At 33.5% G+C, this 21287-nt stretch overlaps 1 protein-coding gene across 2 annotated transcripts; it reads left to right on the forward strand.

Annotated features, from left to right (window-relative positions):
* The first annotated feature begins 282 nt into the window (after window positions 1-282).
* LOC130447727 (putative ferric-chelate reductase 1 homolog) lies at window positions 283-21113 on the forward strand. Of its 2 annotated transcripts, none has more exons than XM_056784700.1 (11): window positions 283-496; window positions 12309-12718; window positions 12775-13147; window positions 13919-14075; window positions 14133-14581; window positions 14878-15034; window positions 15204-15430; window positions 16227-16470; window positions 16528-16640; window positions 18314-18430; window positions 19126-21113. In XM_056784700.1, the coding sequence occupies exons 2-11, from the start codon at window positions 12318-12320 to the stop codon at window positions 19240-19242; spliced, it is 2355 nt and encodes a 784-aa protein (XP_056640678.1). In that variant the 5' UTR covers window positions 283-496; window positions 12309-12317; the 3' UTR covers window positions 19243-21113. The 2 variants fall into 2 exon arrangements, with proteins under 2 accessions (XP_056640678.1, XP_056640679.1); XM_056784701.1 differs by lacking the exon at window positions 283-496 and adding an exon at window positions 2963-5514.
* Window positions 21114-21287: the final 174 nt, after the last annotated feature.

The raw sequence follows: 21287 nt of genomic DNA on the forward strand, positions 1-21287 counted from the left end.
GTAAACGACTTCGATTCAACTAATAACCTTACCTACCCACTCCACGTTCACAATTAGTTAAGGGCTCGAAAGTTTACAATGCAAAAAAATGCACAATCATTTTCTAAAGACAAAAGGTCAAAAAAATCGAAACTAACATGAAGTAATTAAAAATATTGAGCAAGAATTTTGTTAATGGTACTCCCTGTAGATGAATGATTACTGTGTGGGTAAAACCAATCTTCTAATAGGAAAAAACGTATTCAATTCTCTTTATATTTGTATTCGTTTACGTAGTGAGCGTCGACCTTGGTGACCAATAGCAACGCGTCGAAAAGAAGTTGAAAAAAGAATGTGGGTAACAGTACCCGACGTTGGTACCTGTACTAGTACGATCATCAGTCACGATCGTACCACCAAGTAGCTATAAACATAAAAACCGCGTGTTTAGGTGTGTTTGTTAGTGAACTTTGAGGAATTTTATATTCTACAACTTCAGTATTAATTTTTATTGAAGGTAATTGGTACTACGAGAATTACTTATATTTATAGTTTGATGATTCATAATGTTTTAATTGTGGTTGTTGAAGGTTTTTACTTTCTAATTGTTGATAGTTGACAGACGTTTTCACATAAACGATACGAGGATGGTTTCAGAAGTACCAGAACCAAATTACATATAAAAATAACCAATTTCTAAGATTCAATTCCCCAGAAAATCATGAAAATTTTTCCTGACATCGTAAATCAAAATCTACGTGTACGATTTCTTTAAACGAATTACAGAAAGCTCGAGATTATTAATAAAAAGTGTTAATAATATAAAATTTCAAGATATTTTAAACAAGTTCATGCAATTATAAACAAAATAATCATATAATTTCACGAGAATAAAAATAAATCGAATCTAAATTACTTTTTTAAGCATTCTAATGTTATTTTCTTGAATAAACAATAGATCCATTTATTTTTTCGAACGAGAAAGGCTTCGACCTTCGCGAGATAATTTAATGTAAAATTGTTATAAACGGTGACTAATAATTTTCTTATCCGCAAATGGAAAAAAAAATTTTAAGGAAACTAGAAATAGCCCTCAAAGAAACGAACTATCTGAAGATTTAGCCATAATATGTATCGATTTAAAAGAATCCTTCGATATAATCAGGATAAAGCTATTAATGGATAAAAGGATAATGTCAACAAAAAATGAAATTAACACAAACGACAACAGAAGCATTCAAAGCAATAGAAAGCGACATTTTTGTAAGATCTAACGGGATAGGTGATCAATAAGGAACAAATAATACCCTGAGGATCACAAAGGATTAAGGGAGTCCACCTAGATACAAAAATTTTCAAAAGTGTTTAGCGACTTCCTAGTTTATTTTGCTTTGAGTTAATGTCGCACGTCTTCGCCGGATTCTCGATCAATTCTACTCGTGGGATTTGGGATGGAAAAATAATTAACGAAGAAACAAGAGAAGGTTACTAAGAAGATCCTGGAGGATGAGGTCAAAGTTGAATTCATAGAAATCCCACTTTATATATATGGGTAGCAGTAGGATTTTATAATTTATAAAAATATATAAAAAAAGTGTTGAATCTACAAAAATGTATGAAAAAAGGACTCGTAGGAGGGGTGAAATTCCTAGGGGAATATTTCAGTCACGGATATTTCGTTATATAAAATATAGAATATCCTATATACTGCGCCATTTTAACAAATTTCAATATTATCTTACATTTAGGTTAAAAAGATGGTTTTATCGGTGGTAGTTTGTTGCTGGTCGAATTAAAACAGGTTCGGAATTACTATCACAAAATAAATGCGAGGATTAAATTGAGAAAAGTATCAAACATATTGAATAACAAGATTTTCATCTTGATGGAAATGGATTTCTTTTATATAAAATATGGAATATCCTATGTACTGCGCCATTTCAACAAATGTCTATATTATTTTACATTTAGGCGAATAAGATGGTTTTATCGATGGTAGTTTGTTGTTGGTCGAATTAAAACAGGTTCGGGATTGTTATCACGGCATAAATGCGAGGATTAGTTTGAGAAAAGTGTCAAATAGATTGAATAACAAGGTTTTCATCTTAACATAGTAGGTGATTGAATGGATTTCTTCTAAATAAAATATAGAATATCCCATGTACTACGCCATTTCAACAAATTCCTATATTATCTTACATTTAGGTCGAAAATATAGTTTTATCGGTGGTAGTTTGTTGCTGGTCGAATTAAAACAGGTTCGGGATTGTTATCACGGCATAAATGCGAGGATTAGTTTGAGAAAAGTGTCAAATAGATTGAATAACAAGGTTTTCATCTTAACATAGTAGGTGATTGAATGGATTTCTTCTAAATAAAATATAGAATATCCCATGTACTGCGCCATTTCAACAAATTCCTATATTATCTTACATTTAGGTCGAAAATATAGTTTTGTCGATGGTGGTTTGTTGTTGGTCGAAGTTAAACAGGTTCGTGATTACTTTCATGATATAAATGCGAGGATTAGTTTGAGAAAAGTGTCAAATAGATTGAATTTAAAGGTTTTTATTTTGACAGACAATACATAGTGAGTGATTAAATGGATTTCTTTTATATAAAATATGGAATATCCTATGTACTGCGCCATTTCAACCAAATAATCTAAACTAGGAACTACCTACATAATCCTTTTTACCCGCTCAACCAAAATAATACCATAAAAGGGTAGTTTTTGCTAACAACTATGCTCGCGGTTACCGAACACTAGGTTATTGGAATAATCCAGTTAAAACTAGTCAAAGAAAGTTCACCTTACATCAAATCTGTCATACACACAAAAAAAAATAACAGATACAAGGATGGTTCCAGAAGTACGTGGCTTGAACTAGAGATGGCGATAGTTGCTTGAAAAATATCACTGTATTAGAAAGAAGACAGTAATCAATAGTGATTTGGCTACATGGAAAAAATTGATGAAACGATACATTTATTTGAAAGACATTATAGTTCAACCAATATAAAAGCTGAACTAGATTCTACTTTTGGTTGAGACTGCCCCTTCGTTGTTAACAGTAAAATATTGGGTAGTATAGTTTCGACGAGACTGTACGATCTGCGAAGACCAGCAGCGCAGTGATCGACCAAATCAACTCCAGAAAATCCACAAAGCCATACTGGATGATTCTTATTATAAAATTTTTGTGTTTTCGCTGTTGTAACCACATACTTTTATGGGTTTTTTGTTTAGAAATCGCAGAAATATAAGAATATTTAATTTTTTATCTTGAATAATGTAAATAAGTTCAAATTTTTATCGTTTAAAGTGAAACTAAATCAATGTACCGTTTCTTCAGTAATCAGTTTTTGATTTTAATGTAAATTAGCAACATTTTTTCAGATATTATAACAAAAATAAAATAGTTATATACATGTCAACCGCATATAAATAGTAATAACCTTCCTGGAGTCAATTAAGAGAAAAAAAAACAACAATAAACCATATCTCAAGTACGTTTTTAATAACTTTGGTAGAGTATTGAATAACTGTCCTCGCATGGTTTATTAATTTTTTAAATTTTTAAATAAATTACATTTTTTTAAGGACATTTTAGTACCTAATTTATCACAATAACTATAATTGAGGTACCTTATAAACATACATAAACAATTATAGTACTTACGATCGTAAATGAGTTCAAAAGTTCGTACACCCTGTATTTATTTTTGCTTAGAAAACAAATAATTGTTTGCGAGAAAGTGATTTTTCCCACAACTAACTTTCCATTTTCATCCTGTTTCATTTTAAGTATGTCAGAGGGTAATAAACACTGAGAACCTTTTTAAAAATTTGATCGGTTTATTGGCGTGTACGATGGAAAAGAGGTCATTTATTTGATGTTAGAATGCCAGGGTGGAATTTTTCATACCTCAGTTTGAATTTGTTATTTTGTTATTAAGGTCCTTCTTCAAAAACCAAAAATGTCACGTTTACTTTGATTTTATGAAAATTTTTCAATAAATCGTGAATAATTTCTTCGTAATTCGTAATTTTCCCTTTTTTCTTCGTAATTTTTCCTTTTTTCTTCTTCCCCAAACATGTTTTCATCCCCAAATTTTTGATGTCCTTCATCGAAAACCAAAAATGACTCGTTTACTTTGATTTTATAAAAATTTTCCAATAAATCGTAAATATTTTCTTTGTATTCCATAATTTTCCCTTTTTTCTTTCCCCAAGAAATTTTCCAATGATTTAGACGTTAGGCAGTTAACAAAATTAGTTCAGGATGAACTTGTGTCGTTTTTTTTTCAATAATTTGTCTAGTAGCCACCTCTAAAAGTTAATTACCATTTTTTGCCCCACTCTACCCTATTTTTTTCATATTTTAAATTTTTCTTTACGTCAAATACACCGTATAAATTAATAATTTTTTTATTAAATAATAACAGGTGGTTTCGATTGTAAATAAACATTTAGATGAGTGCGAAGCAACCAGATTAGTTGGGCCATAATTGTTGAATAAATAATTTAAAAAATTGCTAAATAAAAATAAAAGTATCAAAATATTTGGAAATCAATTATTGAAACAACAGATGACGCTTATTTTGTATTCATTTCGACATTATTTTTATATTCATGGTTGGAAAAAACATCGACAGATTTCCATCCAGTACTAAATTGGATTTTGCAATTAGTTCTGGCTTTATTCTTTTTTTGTGACATCAAGATTTTCGTGAATGTTTGGCCTCTGGTTTGGTTTCCTTAGGAAATTTTCGACGATATTCACAAAATATTTCCAAGAGACTTTTTCCAGACCATTTAGCTTTCCTTCTGATAATTTATGATATTCATCGCAAAGACGGATTTCTTTTTAAAGACGTAAAGATGACGGATCGCTTGTTCCCCAAATGAGCCTCTAGATCATTTTTAACATTCTTTCACTCTGGAGTATGTGGTACATGCTTGGACCACATTTTCTTTGTCTCTGCTGTCCTATTAGCCAATGAAACAGCAATATTTTTTGTAACCAAACTGTAGCTCAAACAATAACATCAAAATCTCCACAAAATTTCCAAACAGTATTTAATTTTTATCAAAAAGCAACTTCATGTTTTTGTTTTAAGTCTCTTTTCATATCATAACCATGGACCGGTATTAAAGGATGTGTACCGAAAGGCATATGTCTAAATTCTGGTTTAGCCCAACAAAAAAAAGTATAAATTAATAAAAATCTCAAAGTACGGTCCTGTCGTGGTCAATGATTCTTTGCCGAGGTTTTTCTATTCAACTCGTACAACTAACAACGTTAACTTCAGGTCAACATCAACTTTTAATCGAAAAAAAAAAAAAAAAAAATTAATGTGCGTTAAATTAGATGTTTCGTTTTTTAAATTCAACGCGTACGAATTTTTTTACAGAAAAATATTTATAATAAGAAAATTGTATTCGTTTAGAATTAGTATTAAGCCATCTGGAAATCAATGTGTGAACTAATATTCATTACGTACAAGTGATTTGTTTGCAGTATCGAACAGGTAAAAATATTTAGTAGCTAATAGTATACGAGGGTTGAATGAAAACACTTAAAATTTACGAGTATTTTGATTTTTTGATATTTTTTAATATTTGCTCATTTTGTTTTATGTTATGCAATTTTTTTACAATTCTTGTTGGTGTCTATATTTATAGCTTCAAAAAATTACAAGACAAGAAACCTTCTAGTCAACTTCAATTGTAGATGCTACGAGGGTTGCTACTTAAGGTTTGAGATAGACAATCTCCATGCCGATTGAGGTACCTCCAAAACACGTGATTTGAACGCATCGATCGCTTCTTTAGGTGTAGAAACACGTTATTTATGATCTATGAGAATAAGAAGAAGTCATTGGGTGCCAAATAAGGTCTGTACGAAGGATGAAACAACCAATTCGATGTTTTGATTGTTCAAAAACGTTTTGATGTTGAATACGAGTGGAACTAATGCCCAAACACAACATCGATGCATTCTGGTACGTTTTGGACGATCTTTATTGATAATAGTTTAATCCACGTCGAAAATTATAGCACGAAAATGTTGGTGAAGGCGAAGATGTAAAAAATAGAACAACACGTTCCAAATACGTTCATCAATACAAAATGTCAAATTTCATGATCGAAATGTCAGATTTGACATATACACATGAATGTCGCAGTATTTTAGAACTTTAGTAGCAACCCTGGTATATCCTTATGTACCTTTCATCATCAAACTAATCCTCTACCCACGATGTGGATCTACACAACGAAGAGAGTGATCAATTCAGTTTAGTATACAGTGCTTTTCAGATAAAAGTATCCACCTTTAATAACTTTTGTAATACTGGTATTTAGAAAAAATCCAAAAACACGTCAATTTATGTTGGAAGGGGCAAGCATTATGGCTTATTTAAACTTACTGGAAAAGCCACCCCCTCACCCCTAGCAGCATCCCCTTTATTTTTTTAAATTACTTTTCATATTTTTTATGTAAAATTTGGATACTCCTCTTTGAGCTGATTTCAAAAATGTATAATACTTGTAGGTTTAAGTGGTTAGTTTATGAGATAAACAATTTTTCTTTTAAGAGCACAAATTTTATTTATTATTTACTTTCACCTTATTTGCTTGTACTAAAATGGGTTGTACAACATTTCAAACTCTTTAATCTTTTTAACTGTGCTATTTATTATGAAGTTACAATAAGTGTTCAAAATGAGTACCATTCACTTCCATACAATGGTATAATCTATTTTGAAATGCCTCTCTGACATTGCTTAATACGGCTGGATTTAATTGTCGACATTCATTTTCTATCCTCTCTCGTAAATCATCCAGAGATTCTGGTTGGGTAGCATAAACTTTTGTTTTTAAATACCCCCATAAAAAGAAGTCTAGGGGTGTTAAATCCGGTCACCTAGGTGGCCACTCCATCATCTGCCCCCTTCTACCTATCCAACGAGCGGGGAATGTTTCGTTTAAAAATTGTCGGACAAGCATAGCATAGTGTGGGGGAGCTCCGTCTTGTTGAAATATCAGTAAATCTTCGGAAAGGTTATCATCACTTTCTATTATTGTTGTAATACGTGGGTCAACCCCTTCCCTGAGTAACTCAAGATATGATTCACCATTTAAATTTCCGATGATGAAGAAAGGTCCGACAATGTGGTCACCTAGGATACCACACCAAACGTTTAACTTTTGGGGATGTTGTGTATGTAATTCACGCATAATATGTGGATCACTTTCAGCCCAATATCTACAATTATGCCTACTTACTAAGCCATTTAATGACCATGAGCATTCATCAGAAAAGCAAATATTGTTTAACAATTGTGGATTGTTATTGATAATTTGCGTCATTGATTCGCAAAACTCTAGACGACGATCAAAATCATCTTCATTCAACTCGTGCACCAACTTAACTTTGTATGGGTGGTACTTGAATTTATGTAGAACTCGGAAAACTGTAGAAGATGAAACACCGATCGCTCTACTTATTGTTGACAACGATTGGGGTTGTTGAGCCTCTAAGCTGACTTGCCCTAAAATTGCCACTTGGATTGCTTCGTTATTTACGAGTCCCTCTCGCTTATGCACTTTATTGCAAACAGACCCTGTTGTGGTAAATTTCTCCATCAGTTGAATTACATACTTATGAGTTGCATGTCTTCCGTCATGTAATTCGTTAAATATTCTAGCAGCAGCTCTTGCACAATTATTATTTTGGTAGTATAAACCTACAACTTCAATTCTTTCTTGCAAAGAGTAAACCATTTCAGAGAAACAAAATAAATAATGTATCAAATTACACTATCAATAGTGACTACAAATTCTAGTTGACAATGTCAAACTTTAATAAAAAGTAGAGTTTTTTGTTGTTTGGATTTTTTAAGTAGAATAAATAGCACAGTTAAAAAGATTAAAGAGTTTGAACTGTTGTACAACCCATTTTAGTACAGGCAAATAAGGTGAAAGTAAATAATAAGTAAAATTTGTGCTCTTATCTCATAAACTAACCACTTAAACCTACAAGTATTATACATTTTTGAAATCAGCTCAAAGAGGAGTATCCAAATTTTACATAAAAAATATGACAAGTAATTTAAAAAAATAAAGGGGATGCTGCTAGGAGTGAGGGGGTGGCTTTTCCAGTAAGTTTAAATAAGCCATAATGCTTGCCCCTTCCAACATAAATTGACGTGTTTTTGGATTTTTTCTAAATACCAGTATTACAAAAGTTATTAAAGGTGGATACTTTTATCTGAAAAGCACTGTATATAAATTAGTTAGTCACCTAAGAAAAAAACATTTTTTTACCAAAAAATCGATCTTATTTATCAATTTAATCTCCTTCAAGAGCTATAAGATCATTCCGATGCTTCTCTAACTTCTCGATGACGTACTTGAGCTGATTTCTTACCGACGAGTCATTGGCTAGATCTGGACTATACGGTGGATTAAGAAGCAATTTGTTCAATTTAATCATCGTTGCCATCGACTTGTGAATCGGTGCAATGTCTTGGTGAAACTATAGTTTCTTCTTCAACATTTGAGGTCGATTTTCCTTAATTTTCGTATTAAAACAATCCAACAACTCTTTATAATGTTCGCTTTTGATTTTCTGTCCTTTTTGAGATAATCGATGAATGATATTCCATAATTCTGAAGCTATAACCTTCCCAGTTGACTGTGGTGTCTTTGCACCTGGTTCACCCACTGCAGTCCACTCAGATGATGATTGTTTTGATTCCTGAATGGTCAATATTTAGTCCATTATTCAGATATCGATGCAAAAGATTTGATTTATTACCAAATGACCAAACGGCCTTAGCTATCTCACGCAACTTCAATTTACCATTAGATATAACCAATTTTTGGATTTTTACGATTTAACCAGATCAGAACTTTCACCATTATCTTCTTGGTTTTGACGCTGATATTCCTCGTTGTCTATCAACACCTCAGAAGTTCTTCATCGATAATTAAGCATTTCTAACTGTGTAGCTTTCAAATACTTATTCAAAGTAGGGGTTTAGGAATATACTGCATGTCTCATTTTGAATATCAGATATACGAGGTGAAGCTACAAATAAAGAAGATGATTTTTCAATATTTGTATTTAAGTTTTGCAAGTTCCTTCAAGATTTATTATTCAGTTGTGTTTAGGAATAAACAATAATCGAAATAATGTAATACGATGATTCATACGAAAAAACTATTCTGTTATCTGCTATACGGGGAATTCCATATTAAATAAGGTGACTCAGTGATATGAACTTAACAATTTGCTCTACTAATATCATTTATTTGTAGTCGTTAGTTGAAATTTTTTCATAAAAAACCTTGTAAACAAACTTTGTTAAGGATATAAACCGGTATATTGACCATGAGGTGTTTATTTGTAGGAATACATTATTTTTTCATTTCTACAATATATAGGTAGGGAGCGTTTAAAATAACGATTGCATCGGTTATCTTGTAAATTACTAATAAATTAGTCGTATGAAGATTTTCGTGGATAATTTTAATGTTTTTTTTAATGTTTGTACTCTATTTTTGAATGTTTTCAATATCAGTGTTGATTTGGTGACCTCAAATCCTTCTGATTTGTGTTCGTTGGATAAATCGATCTTTGAAGAAGCTATTAAGTCAGTCGATAAATGAAGATGACGAATTGTTTCATTTTACAAAGTACATGGCTCAATAAAGAAAATTTCTTCGCTGAAACGTTGCAATAAGTTCGCTTAATGATAGTTTTCCCTTTCTTAATGGGAATTATCCCATAAACCGACCCCATACGTCATGACCTTACCTGCAGATGGAACGGTCTTTGGCTTCTTTGAAAGCATATCCTCCCTCGAAAGTCTATTTTTTTATTGTTATTTTGTTTTGGATATGATGTGATGGACCCACGTTTCATCCATGGCTATAAACCTAGTCCTCCCTCTTCAGTCCATTGTTTTGATTGTTATTTTGTTTTGGATATGATGTGATGAACCCACGTTTCATCCATAGTTATGAAACTGCTTTATTTCCATAAAATAAATGAGAATTATTCCATAAATCGACGTCATGACCTTGCCTGCAGATGGAACGGTCCTTGTCTTCTTTGAACCTAGTCCTCCCTCTTCAGTCCATTGTTTTGATTGTTATTTTGTTTTGGATATGATGTGATGGACCCACGTTTCATCCATGGTTATGAAACTGCTTTATTTCCATGAAATAAATGAGAATTATCCCATAAAATCGACGTCATGACCTTGCCTGCAGATGGAACGGTCTTTGTCTTCTTTGAACCTAGTCCTCCCTCTTCAGTTCATTGTTTTGATTGTTATTTTGTTTTGGATATGATATGATGAACCCACGTTTCATCCATAGTTATGAAACTGCTTTATTTCCATGAAATAAATGAAAATTATTCCATAAATCGACGTCATGACCTTGCCTGCAGATGGAACGGTCCTTGTCTTCTTTGAACCTAGTCCGCCCTCTTCAGTCCATTGTTTTGATTGTTACTTTGTTTTGGATATGATGTGATGGACCCACGTTTCATCCATGGTTATGAAACTGCTTTATTTCCATGAAATAAATGAGAATTATCCCATAAAATCGACGTCATGAACTTGCCTGCAGATGGAACGGTCTTTATCTTCTTTGAACCTAGTCCTCCCTCTTCAGTCCATTGTTTTGATTGTTACTTTGTTTTGGATTTGATGTGATGGACCCACGTTTCATCCATGGTTATGAAACTGCTTTATTTCCATGAAATAAATGAGAATTATCCCATAAAATCGACGTCATGACCTTGCCTGCAGATGGAACGGTCTTTATCTTCTTTGAACCTAGTCCTCCCTCTTCAGTTCATTGTTTTGATTGTTATTTTGTTTTGGATATGATATGATGAACCCACGTTTCATCCATAGTTATGAAACTGCTTTATTTCCATGAAATAAATGAAAATTATTCCATAAATCGACGTCATGACCTTGCCTGCAGATGGAACGGTCCTTGTCTTCTTTGAACCTAGTCCTCCCTCTTCAGTCCATTGTTTTGATTGTTATTTTGTTTTGGATATGATGTGATGGACCCATGTTTCATCCATGGTTATGAAACTGCTTTATTTCCATGAAATAAATGAGAATTATCCCATAAAATTGACGTCATGACCTTGCCTGCAGATGGAACGGTCTTTATCTTCTTTGAACCTAGTCCTCCCTCTTCAGTCCATTGTTTTGATTGTTATTTTGTTTTGGATATGATATGATGAACCCACGTTTCATCGATGGCTATGAAACATTGTAAAGAACTCGATGGAAACGCTGTTTTCGCATACAGCTCTCTTATGTCCAAATATCCGGTTAATATTCGATGTACTTCACTTTTTGAAATGCCTATCTTTTTTACATAACCTCATTTTTACAATTTCACCTAAATCAATAGCTATTGATTGTTGTCAATTAAATATTTAACAACGTGGCGTCTCCAAACTTCGTATAGATTGTGTAGTGTATAATACAAGCAACTACCGCCATCTCTAGGTTAGACCAAGTACTTCTGTACATCCAAGTATTTTATTGTCAAGACAACAATGTCAAATGCCTTTTATGTATACAGAGCGATTGCTAGAAGATGTTAGCAGACTCAAGATTTGTTAATTAACGATTTTGTCCAAGATCTTAAGTAGTAGTTGAGAAATTTTTTTTTCCTTTTCTAGTATGGGTCCAATTTGCATACAAGCCCAAACTTCATGGTTTCTTTAACAACAGACTAATTTTTGTTTGAAAAAGTTCATTTTTTTCAAAAAATATAACGTTACGACCCTAATTATACCTTCTTAAAGTACTTCACGAGTTCACGGATTTTTTATTTAAAAAATGGCATCTGGTTTATTCTATTTCACTCAAATGCTTTTTTCGTCAAGCAATTAAATAAAAATGTTAAAACTGAGCTCTACAGAGGAGATATTACTAAATCAGGGCCATCCTAATCAAAACTTCACCCCATATCAAGACAAAATATATTTTTTTTCTAAAATCGTACTCAAATACGCTTTGTTCAAAATAACTTCAGAAAAAACATGCAGAGGAAATGATGCTACATCAGGGCAATTTCAAACAAGACCGTATCGTAGCTGTTTAGTCACCAGGTCTTTTTGACGTAACAACAACTATTGAATGAAAAATAAACGACATAATGAGTCGACGAGCTTTTTATAAGTACTAAGTGATCGCGGTACCCATATTTGAGGTGTTTTTTTTTACTTCTATGACAATTACTTCGAAGTTATCGTATATTTATAATTTCTTTTCAGAAATCAACGATGAATGTACTGTTTTTACTAGTTTTAATTTACTCGACGCAAGCGTTACCAGACGGCGCCCCCACGTCGGTATGCGATACCATGACACCTTTCCACGGAAGTGGAATACCATTTCAGAGATCTCTACCTCCGTACGCGGTGGTAACGAGGCTTCAAAACGACGTCGTGCAAGTTTCTATCGGTTCAGCGCTCGGAATCCAATTCCAAGGGTTCATGGTACAAGGTAGGACCCTCGACGGTGATATACTGGGTACGTTTCAACTACCGGGAGGAATTCCAGCTCATACTATAGATTGTAACAGAGCAGGAGATACAGTTACCCACAATAAAGCCAATAAAACCGATCAACTCGATTTTATTTGGGTACCACCTGCTGGGTACGAAGGCGACGTCGTATTTAAGTGAGTAAATTTTATTTTTTAAATTGTTTTTAGATGATTTTTCGTTTATTTTTCAGTTCGACCATAGCACAGGATTATAGTCATTTTTGGGTTGGTATTACATCCCCGCCCGTTCGAATCAGACGTAGATCCGTGTCTGTGGATTCTTTTTACGAGGGATGCGGAGTCACTAAATATTGTTATGGAGCTCCAATCGATTGCGTTTTTAATGAAAATTGTAAAGTCGCGGTTGCGGTTACATCCGTTGGAGATGCTTTCGATTTCGAATTGAAGGCCAACGGGAATCCTGTATGGGTAGGCGTGGGATTATCAGATGATGCGAAAATGGGTGACGATTCCGTTGTGGAATGCGTTAAAGACAACGGAAGGATAAGCGCCTTCATGTCTTGGACTGGGACTAACCCTTACAGAGCTACCAGATTGGATGACGTAAGTTGTTAGCAAAAAACTCGATTCAACCTTCTCCAAAATCCACGTGGTTTCCTTTCATGCGCGAAATATTTCTCCAGGTTTTCTATAGACTTGTCTTCTTCTGTCTTCCTCATCTTTTGGATTCAAATTGAACTGTCTTAAGTCTTCTTCCTGACTATTCAGCTACTCCTGGCGTTTCTTTAAGCTCTTGTTGGACTTGAATACCAGGGAGGGCCATTTCTCACCTAATCTGGCATTGTCGCAATAGGATAACTTCTTCATCTTTCTTCAGGTCTTCTATAGACTCGTCCTCATCTATCTTCATGGACCTGAACACCAGTGAGGTCTAGTTCTCTGACTTTGCTCCCAAAACTTTCTAATCTAAATATGTAGACACCAGAAGCTTTAGGGTGTACATGGGGCTGTTTATCGAAAATCTTCTATTGAATATATGGTGTCATCACCATCACAATTCATCACCACCTATGGTTTTGTACCAGAATAAATGTGCGAGGTCTTGAAGTCATACTGAAACTTCCTCCTTTGGACCTTATGGTACAATTCGAAACGTATATATTCTTAACGAGCTGCAGATTGGAGGAATTGGTGTTTTCGTGAAATAAATGGTTATAGAACGAATTCTTTGTGTAGATATCTCATATCTGAGAAGTCTGTTTGCTTAGAAACCATCAAAATGCTTTAAATTTTGAGGTTATTTCATGGTGTTCACCTAGTTTGTTAGCTCTCTACTTGTTTGTATAGTTCAATGGATTTTTTTTGTGTTTTCAGCCTCAACAAGGGATCATCTTACTTAACGCAAGTTCTAAAGGTGACGAACTTTACTGTAAAGTTAGAAGAAATACTGTTACCAATATCAAAGGTAACGTATTCGATTTGAGACGAAATTCCTTCCACGTTTTAGTGGCGTCCGGAAGCGAATTAAAACGTGAGTAAACAATATTTCATTCAAATTCTTTTTCTTCAGTTATTCTTTTATTTACAGCGAATTCCGTGGGTTTTCATAATTTAGAGTTTCTCGCCAGTCCGGATCCTCAAGTTCTTTCCCCAAATTCGCAAACGTTATTTAACGAAAATCCCCAGGTGGACACAACCACTCCTCCTTATTTTTCACCACCAGCTACCAACGCGGCTTCCACGGAATTCGATCCCTTTTACGAAGGATGCGATTATTACAAATTGTGTTTTGGTCATCCGAGAGGTTGCGAAAAAACTCGGAACTGTAAAGCGGTAACTGCGATAACAGTGACAGGGGATAAATACGATTTTGAGATGAAAGCCGATGGAAATGCCGGTTGGGTTGGAGTTGGATTATCAGATGATTCTAAAATGGGCGATGATTCTGTTATAGAATGTGTTAAAGACGGAAACAGACTTAGGACTTATATGTCTTGGACTAATAATCGTCCATATGGAGCTACTAGATTGAATAATGTAAGTAGATGATTTATTTTAACAAAATTTCCAAAATTCACAGTTATAAACTCCAATGGGCATGGAGTTGTGTTTTACCAATTACGGTTCATTTAACTAAATTTTTTCTTGAAAGTCAACTCAACAGCCATGAAAGCTCTACATCAGACCTTTTGCATTCTGTTAATGTTTTCTTCAAGAAACAATGAGTTACAAGCCTCAATAAGGTTCTCATATATAGTATATATTGGAATCGATCTATTTTTTTAATGACAACAAGGATATTTTCAAAATAAAACGTTAATTTACTGTTTTAGCCCCAACTCGGCATCGAGCTACTCAATTCCAGTATGATCGACGACTCTATTTATTGTAAAGTGAGACGAAACGTCGTCACCAATGTAAACGGAGTAATTTTTGATCTGGCGCGTGATTCTTATCACGTTCTGGTTGCTTCAGGATCCCAAGTTAAACGTGAGTAAAATTTATTTGAGCTTCACAAGTTTTTGCTCTATTTTGACCAATCAGAATTCAATAATTCAATCAAATTATCTGATCACTCTGATTAGAGAGAGAGAAAGTTTGTTGATTTACCGTGTCTATGTTGGATTGAACTCGATGTTTTTTGTTTTTTTTTATACAGAGAATGGTGTGGGTTACCACGATTTGGTATTTTCGGCTAGCGGAGATAAACGAGCTCTATCGGATACATCCGAAGTGAAAGCGGCTTCTAAATTGCTCATACATCTTCATGGAGCGTTCATGTTAGTCGCGTGGATAGGGACGACTTCAATCGGTGTTTTGTTGGCGAGATATTTCAGACAAACTTGGGTTGGAAGTACTTTGATGGGAAAAGATATTTGGTTCGCGGTATGTTATCTCCCTTTGGAAGGGAATTTACTACATACGAGGTATAATTTTGAGATTTCAAATGTTTGGTAAAAGAGCGATACGCCTATGGATTACGAATGCTTCATCAATTTATTACTCTATCAATAATAAAAATAGACTAAAGTTTGACCGAACTGATGTCAGAAAAGTGACCAAATTAAACATATAAAGTCAGTTTTCGATGGAATTGCATTCAGAAAAGCAATTTCCAAAATTTTAAGATGAGTTATTCCCAAAAAAATTAGTTTTTGACTAACTTTTGACAAAATTAGAGTTTTTTGATCATTTTGAATTCGGAAAAGTGAATTTTCTACACAAATTACACATGGGGAGACAATTTTTGATGAAATTGCAATTATGAATCCAGTTTTTAACCAAAATGAACCATAAAAAGCCAATTTTGGAACAGATAAAATCGAAAAAAAATCAAATTTTGTAAAAGTTAGATTCAAATAGCCATATTTTGTCCGTTTTTTATTCCAATTTTAAAGTTTTTTATCCGGAAAATTGAATTTTCTGCCCAAATTACCCATGAGGAGACAATTTTTGATGAAATTGCAATAAAAAATCCAAATTTTAACCAAGATGAACCATAAAAACCCAATTTTGGAACAAATAAAAGTTTGTTTTTGGTTAAAACTTCTTTGTCTATGGCGAATTTAACCTCTTCTTCGTCACTAAGGCTATTCAACCAATCCCTAAGGGTTTATTCATTTACATTTTATAACGTATTCAACTTTAGATATATTTAATTTTAATAATCAAATTATTTCAGTGGCATAGGATATTCATGGTATCGACATGGCTTTTGACTATGGCAGCTTTCGTAATCATCTTCGTAGAATTAAAAGCGTGGTCTTTGGAGAAGAATCCGCACGCTATCCTAGGTACCGTCACGACGATTTTGTGTTTATTCCAACCGATCGGAGCGTACTTTAGACCTCATCCTGGTACTACTTATAGACCGCTCTTCAATTGGGCTCATTGGTTAGCAGGAAACGCCGCCCATATTATAGGAAGTAAGCTTTTTATAACTAAATTTCAAAATTCTTTAACGGAATTCGTTTATTTTTCAGTTGTTGCTATATTTTTTGCCGTTCGACTCACAAAAGCCGAGTTACCAGAAGAAGTTGATTACATTTTAGTAGCATACGTCATAGTTCACGTGGTGACGCACTTAATATTATCGGTAGGTCGCCATTTTGTTTTTTTTATGTTAATTTTTGGTGGAAACTAATACTTTTTGTACCCTATCTTTTGAATCGATCTAAAAAGCTTGAGTTGTTAAGTTGACACGGACATATGGTCAAAAACTGTCATCACAATGGAACAATGAAGATAAAACGATGAGGTCTTTAGATGTTGGAGCCAAACAGACCTACAGGGTGAAAAAGAATCGTATTTGTTCGTATTAGACCAGCGAATTCAGTTACTTTGATTTCAGTGAAGACTTTCAGTAATTATTTAGCGGATAGATCAGTCTTCTGTACTGGTAGTCAAGGAGGAATCTCTGCGTTCGTTCTTTTTCCTTTTACTTTCATCGTATCCTTCTTTTCTCTTCCATTCCTATCTCCTGTGCATAATTTTCTGTCGAAATTATTTAATTTCATCCCCTTTACTTGATACTTTCAGTTCCAAGTATTCGAAATCTTGTACTCCATCGAATCGGAGTTTTTCTTGCTTTGTGATGATTTTTAATTGGTTGTCACTTAAAAAATCGTTACCCATTTCTATATCCATGAATTTTTATCACTTTTTTTCATGGAAATGGAAAAAATATAACAAAAAAGAAGGATTTACTTCTAAACTTTGTTCAATGACAGAAACCAAGAATTTTATGGAAAATTTTGACGTTGTTCTCAATTTAAATCTGTCAAATCACATTATCTTCATTTTCCTGATAATACTGATTCGATTCAAACAGTCTAAAACAGCTTAGAACACCTCAGGTATTCTATAACTGAATAATAATATAGTCGAAGGCCAAATTACAGAAAAAAAGAAGTAATAACTGAAATAAGGATATTATAGAAATTTTGATGTTTCAAAACTATCAAATTCTTCTTTTTCCCTTCCTCTATAGGGTTGCTTTTACAACCCCATTCTCCAACAATCAAAAATTCAAAGAGACGCGAATTCATTTTTTATTTTTTTTTCGAACAACCCCCATAAATTTTCAGTGGGATTTATATCAGTACCATATGCCGGCCATGGTAAATATTGTTTTATAGAAACCATTGTTGAATGGATGGGATTTTGACGTGTTTCAAAACTATCAAATTCTTCTTTTTCCCTTCCTCTATAGGGTTGCTTTTACAACCCCATTCTCGAACAATCAAAAATACAAAGAGACGCGAATTCATTTTGTAACTTTTTTTTCGCACACCCCCATAAATTTTCACTGGGATTTATGTCAGTACTATATGCCGGCCATGATGAATATTGTTTTATAGAAACCATTGTTGAATGGATGGGATCCAGTAGAGTTTGCTGCAAATATGCAGATTCAAAGAGACGTTGTATTAAAAAAACAATTAATGCTACATCTTGAGCACAATTTAAAATTTTCCTTCCACCAGACCCAAAATTTTGGCTCAAGGTCTCATAGTTCCAATCGCTTCTTCATTCCGGCTGAAATATTTGCATTAAGACCTAGATTAGCTGCTAGTCTTTTGTCAGACCAGCCATCTTCCAATTCGGCAATAATTCTAAATTAACCAAGTACAGTTTGACTTCAACTGAACTCAAATTAATTATAAAATTATCTGTCACTGACAATGACAGTGACAAGTAAAAACAGAAATGTACCAAATCGATTTCGTTAAAACTTTGGACTATCTAATGGTTACCAATGTATTTCAGCTGTTATACTGTGTTTCGGAAAAATCATCAGACAGTCGAGTATCTTCTTTTCCAATGAAAGATCTTGGAGGTACTGGAAGAAATTCCCTTTATAATGAAAGGAGTTTAGATGCAAGGGTAAGTAACCAGAATTTCGAAGCTATCAGTTAATTAAATTCGATTTTTCCTCGAAGAATATAACCTTGTAGTTGTTTCAAAAGAATTTAATCTCCTTCAAGATCAAAATAATCATTCCAACGCTTCTCCAACTTCTCGATGCCGTACTTGCAGAAGGTTTTATCTTTAGCCTAAAAAAAGGCTTCAATTTCAGCATTTCAACTGAATTTCTTATCGCGAGTCATTGGGGGCTAGATCTGCACTATGCGGTGGATGAGGAAGCGATTTAACCATCGACTTGTGAATCGGCCCATTGTCTTGGTTTTCTCTTCGACATTTGAGATCGTTTTTCCTTAATTTTTGTATTCAAATGATCCAACAACTTTTTATAATGTTCGCTTTTGATTTTATATCCCTTTTGGTGATAGTAGATGAATAATATTCCATAATATTGAAGCTATAACCCTCCCAGGTGATTATTGTGCTTTTGGACGCTTTAAATCTGGTTCACCGACTGCAGTTCACCCAGATCATGATCGTTTTGATTCCGGAGAAGGGGTAGACCAAGAAAAACATAACAGATGTAGGAAAATTAAGAAAAATATATAATAAATATTTTCCGATGCCCTAGAGACGGCAAAAAGAAAAATGAAAAATTTTTTGATATAATTTGCTTTTCTTTTGTAAAATTAATTAATTTTTTTCCATATTTTCAGTTTTCTTCAAGCAGAAAAGTCATACTGGGATTGTACATCGTTATAATAGTGATTCTAGTCGTAGCTTTAGTACTCATCACTATATATGCACCAAAATGGCCGTTCGTAAACGCCTAAATTCGAAATTATAATTTCGAATTTTGATAGTGTGCCAGTTTCGTAAACAAAACTGATATTTATATAAAAAAAACTCACCCTTAAAGTCTTAATTAATGATTGTATATTGGTAGCTGATTTCACTTTCACAACGCTATATATTTCTGAGATACAAGATCCTTTTGATAGGATGTGTTCACCTAGTCAAAGTTCACTTTTGAAATCCAAATTTTCACAATTTAAAAGTTTGAAACTTGAAATTAGTTAAAAACTTGCAAAAACTGCTTTAGGGGGGATTATTTTGGACAGATGGAAAAAGCATATGATGTGGTAGTATTGGTAAAACATAGTCAGGTCAACAACCTATCTTCGATGCTCTGAACTATCCATTTTTCTGATCAACTCTGGATCTCTTCTGTATTGGGTGGAGCATCCTCGAGGTATACTAGGGAGTCCTAGCTCCAAAAGTGCGAGAAATACTCTAAAGATGGACCAATCTCTGCTTTGGTTGAGGACTAGAAGCTGTTACTACTTCTTGCTTCGAGCCTCAACAGCTCACAAGCAATTTCGCAAGCCTTCTTTATAAACTTAGTATCTTGTGTCTTTGTTGCATTGAACTAAATCAGATTGCTTCTAGCCCCACTCTCAAATGTTTTCTAGATCAATATCATTGATCTGGATGGATCAGTCATTGAGAAAGCTGCTGATCCAATTGATAGCTAAAGACGACAAACCGTATAATGTTAATTTAATTAGAAAAGTTGTCATGTTAGACCATGTCAAAAGCCTTCGATATATCCTAGTTGGTGACATAGGCCAGGATTGATCTATGTTCTAGTAAAGGACTTTCTCTATGACCGTTTTTTTGTATGGGCTGAACATGGGCAAGTTTCCGATCTGTAGGGGATATTCTTTTATATGATGAAGAAAAGAGTTTGCATAGCGGATCTGCTAGTTCAACAGATCCATTGATGAAAAGAATTTGCATAGAGGATCTGTTAGTTTAACTGGTCCATCTGGTCTACAACTGATCCATCTGGTTCAGAGGCTTTATTGATGACTAAGGTCTATCGTTACTTATTATGAGCTCAATTTTCTCAAAGTTTTTTGCATCTCAAAATATATAGAGCTTCCGAGGAGCAATATTTATTAAAATGTTTCAAAGAGATCATCTTTTTTTATTTAATATAATTTTATAAACCGTATTTACGTAACTAAAACTGGTGTCTAACATTTTTAAAGTTTAGTTAAGACGTAGTAATTTCGGTTTTTAAAGTGAGTTTATTAAAAATATGGTTCTTGTGGAAACTATTGCACTAATTTAGAGCGTTAAAATCAAAAAAGAAATTTCATTAGAACGATGAGTCAAATTTTTCAACCAAACTGCCAATTTCTGATTTATTATCGATTTTTATTCGATCATCTGTATTCGATATTATCGATTGTTGATTTAAAATATATAAACAACTCAGATTTATATATATTAAATATAAGACTGGGACTTATCTATGGAAATCCGGGATGGTTGCAGCCCTCAACTGAATTCCCAGTTGTTGGAGTTGAGTTAAATTTGTTTGTCCTTTAAGTGTGGTTAAAATTCCAACCTGACAGCTGTAGAACTGTGGGAAAAAATAAAATGCGGAAGGAATTGGGAACATAGATGGAAATTAATGAAGAAGAAACGAGTGGGTGGAACAGATTTGAATAAAAAGGAACTTACGCTAGGTGGCGCACTTGAAAACGAAAAAAAAAATATAAAATTGACGGCGTCAATTCTGCACACATCAGACAAAAAAAACCGAAATTATTATTTTCTCAATCTACCATTTTTATAAAGAATTTATATATAATTGTTAGTTGTTTTTTCGTTGTAAATAAATTTTTTAATTTGTGTTACGTGTTTTTTTTGAAAATTTCCCATACCTTTACATGAAAAGATTAAAAATATTTGTGTGAAAATTATTCTTAAGTAGTGATGAACAATAATTTAAGAAGAGCCAGTTTTCCATATAATTACACAACTTGACAATCCATTTTTTTACCAAATTGTACTAAAAAACATATTT

The sequence above is a fragment of the Diorhabda sublineata genome, chromosome 8 (assembly GCF_026230105.1).
Source record: "Diorhabda sublineata isolate icDioSubl1.1 chromosome 8, icDioSubl1.1, whole genome shotgun sequence".
Lineage (NCBI taxonomy): Eukaryota > Metazoa > Arthropoda > Insecta > Coleoptera > Chrysomelidae > Diorhabda > Diorhabda sublineata.

Coding starts and splice junctions, on each gene's coding strand:
- LOC130447727 (XM_056784700.1), top strand. CDS start 12,318: ATGAATGTACTGTTTTTACTAGTTTTAATTTACTCGACGCAAGCGTTA. Junction 15,431..16,226: donor GAAAAGATATTTGGTTCGCG/GTATGTTATCTC, acceptor AAATTATTTCAG/TGGCATAGGATATTCATGGT. Junction 18,431..19,125: donor AAAGGAGTTTAGATGCAAGG/GTAAGTAACCAG, acceptor CCATATTTTCAG/TTTTCTTCAAGCAGAAAAGT.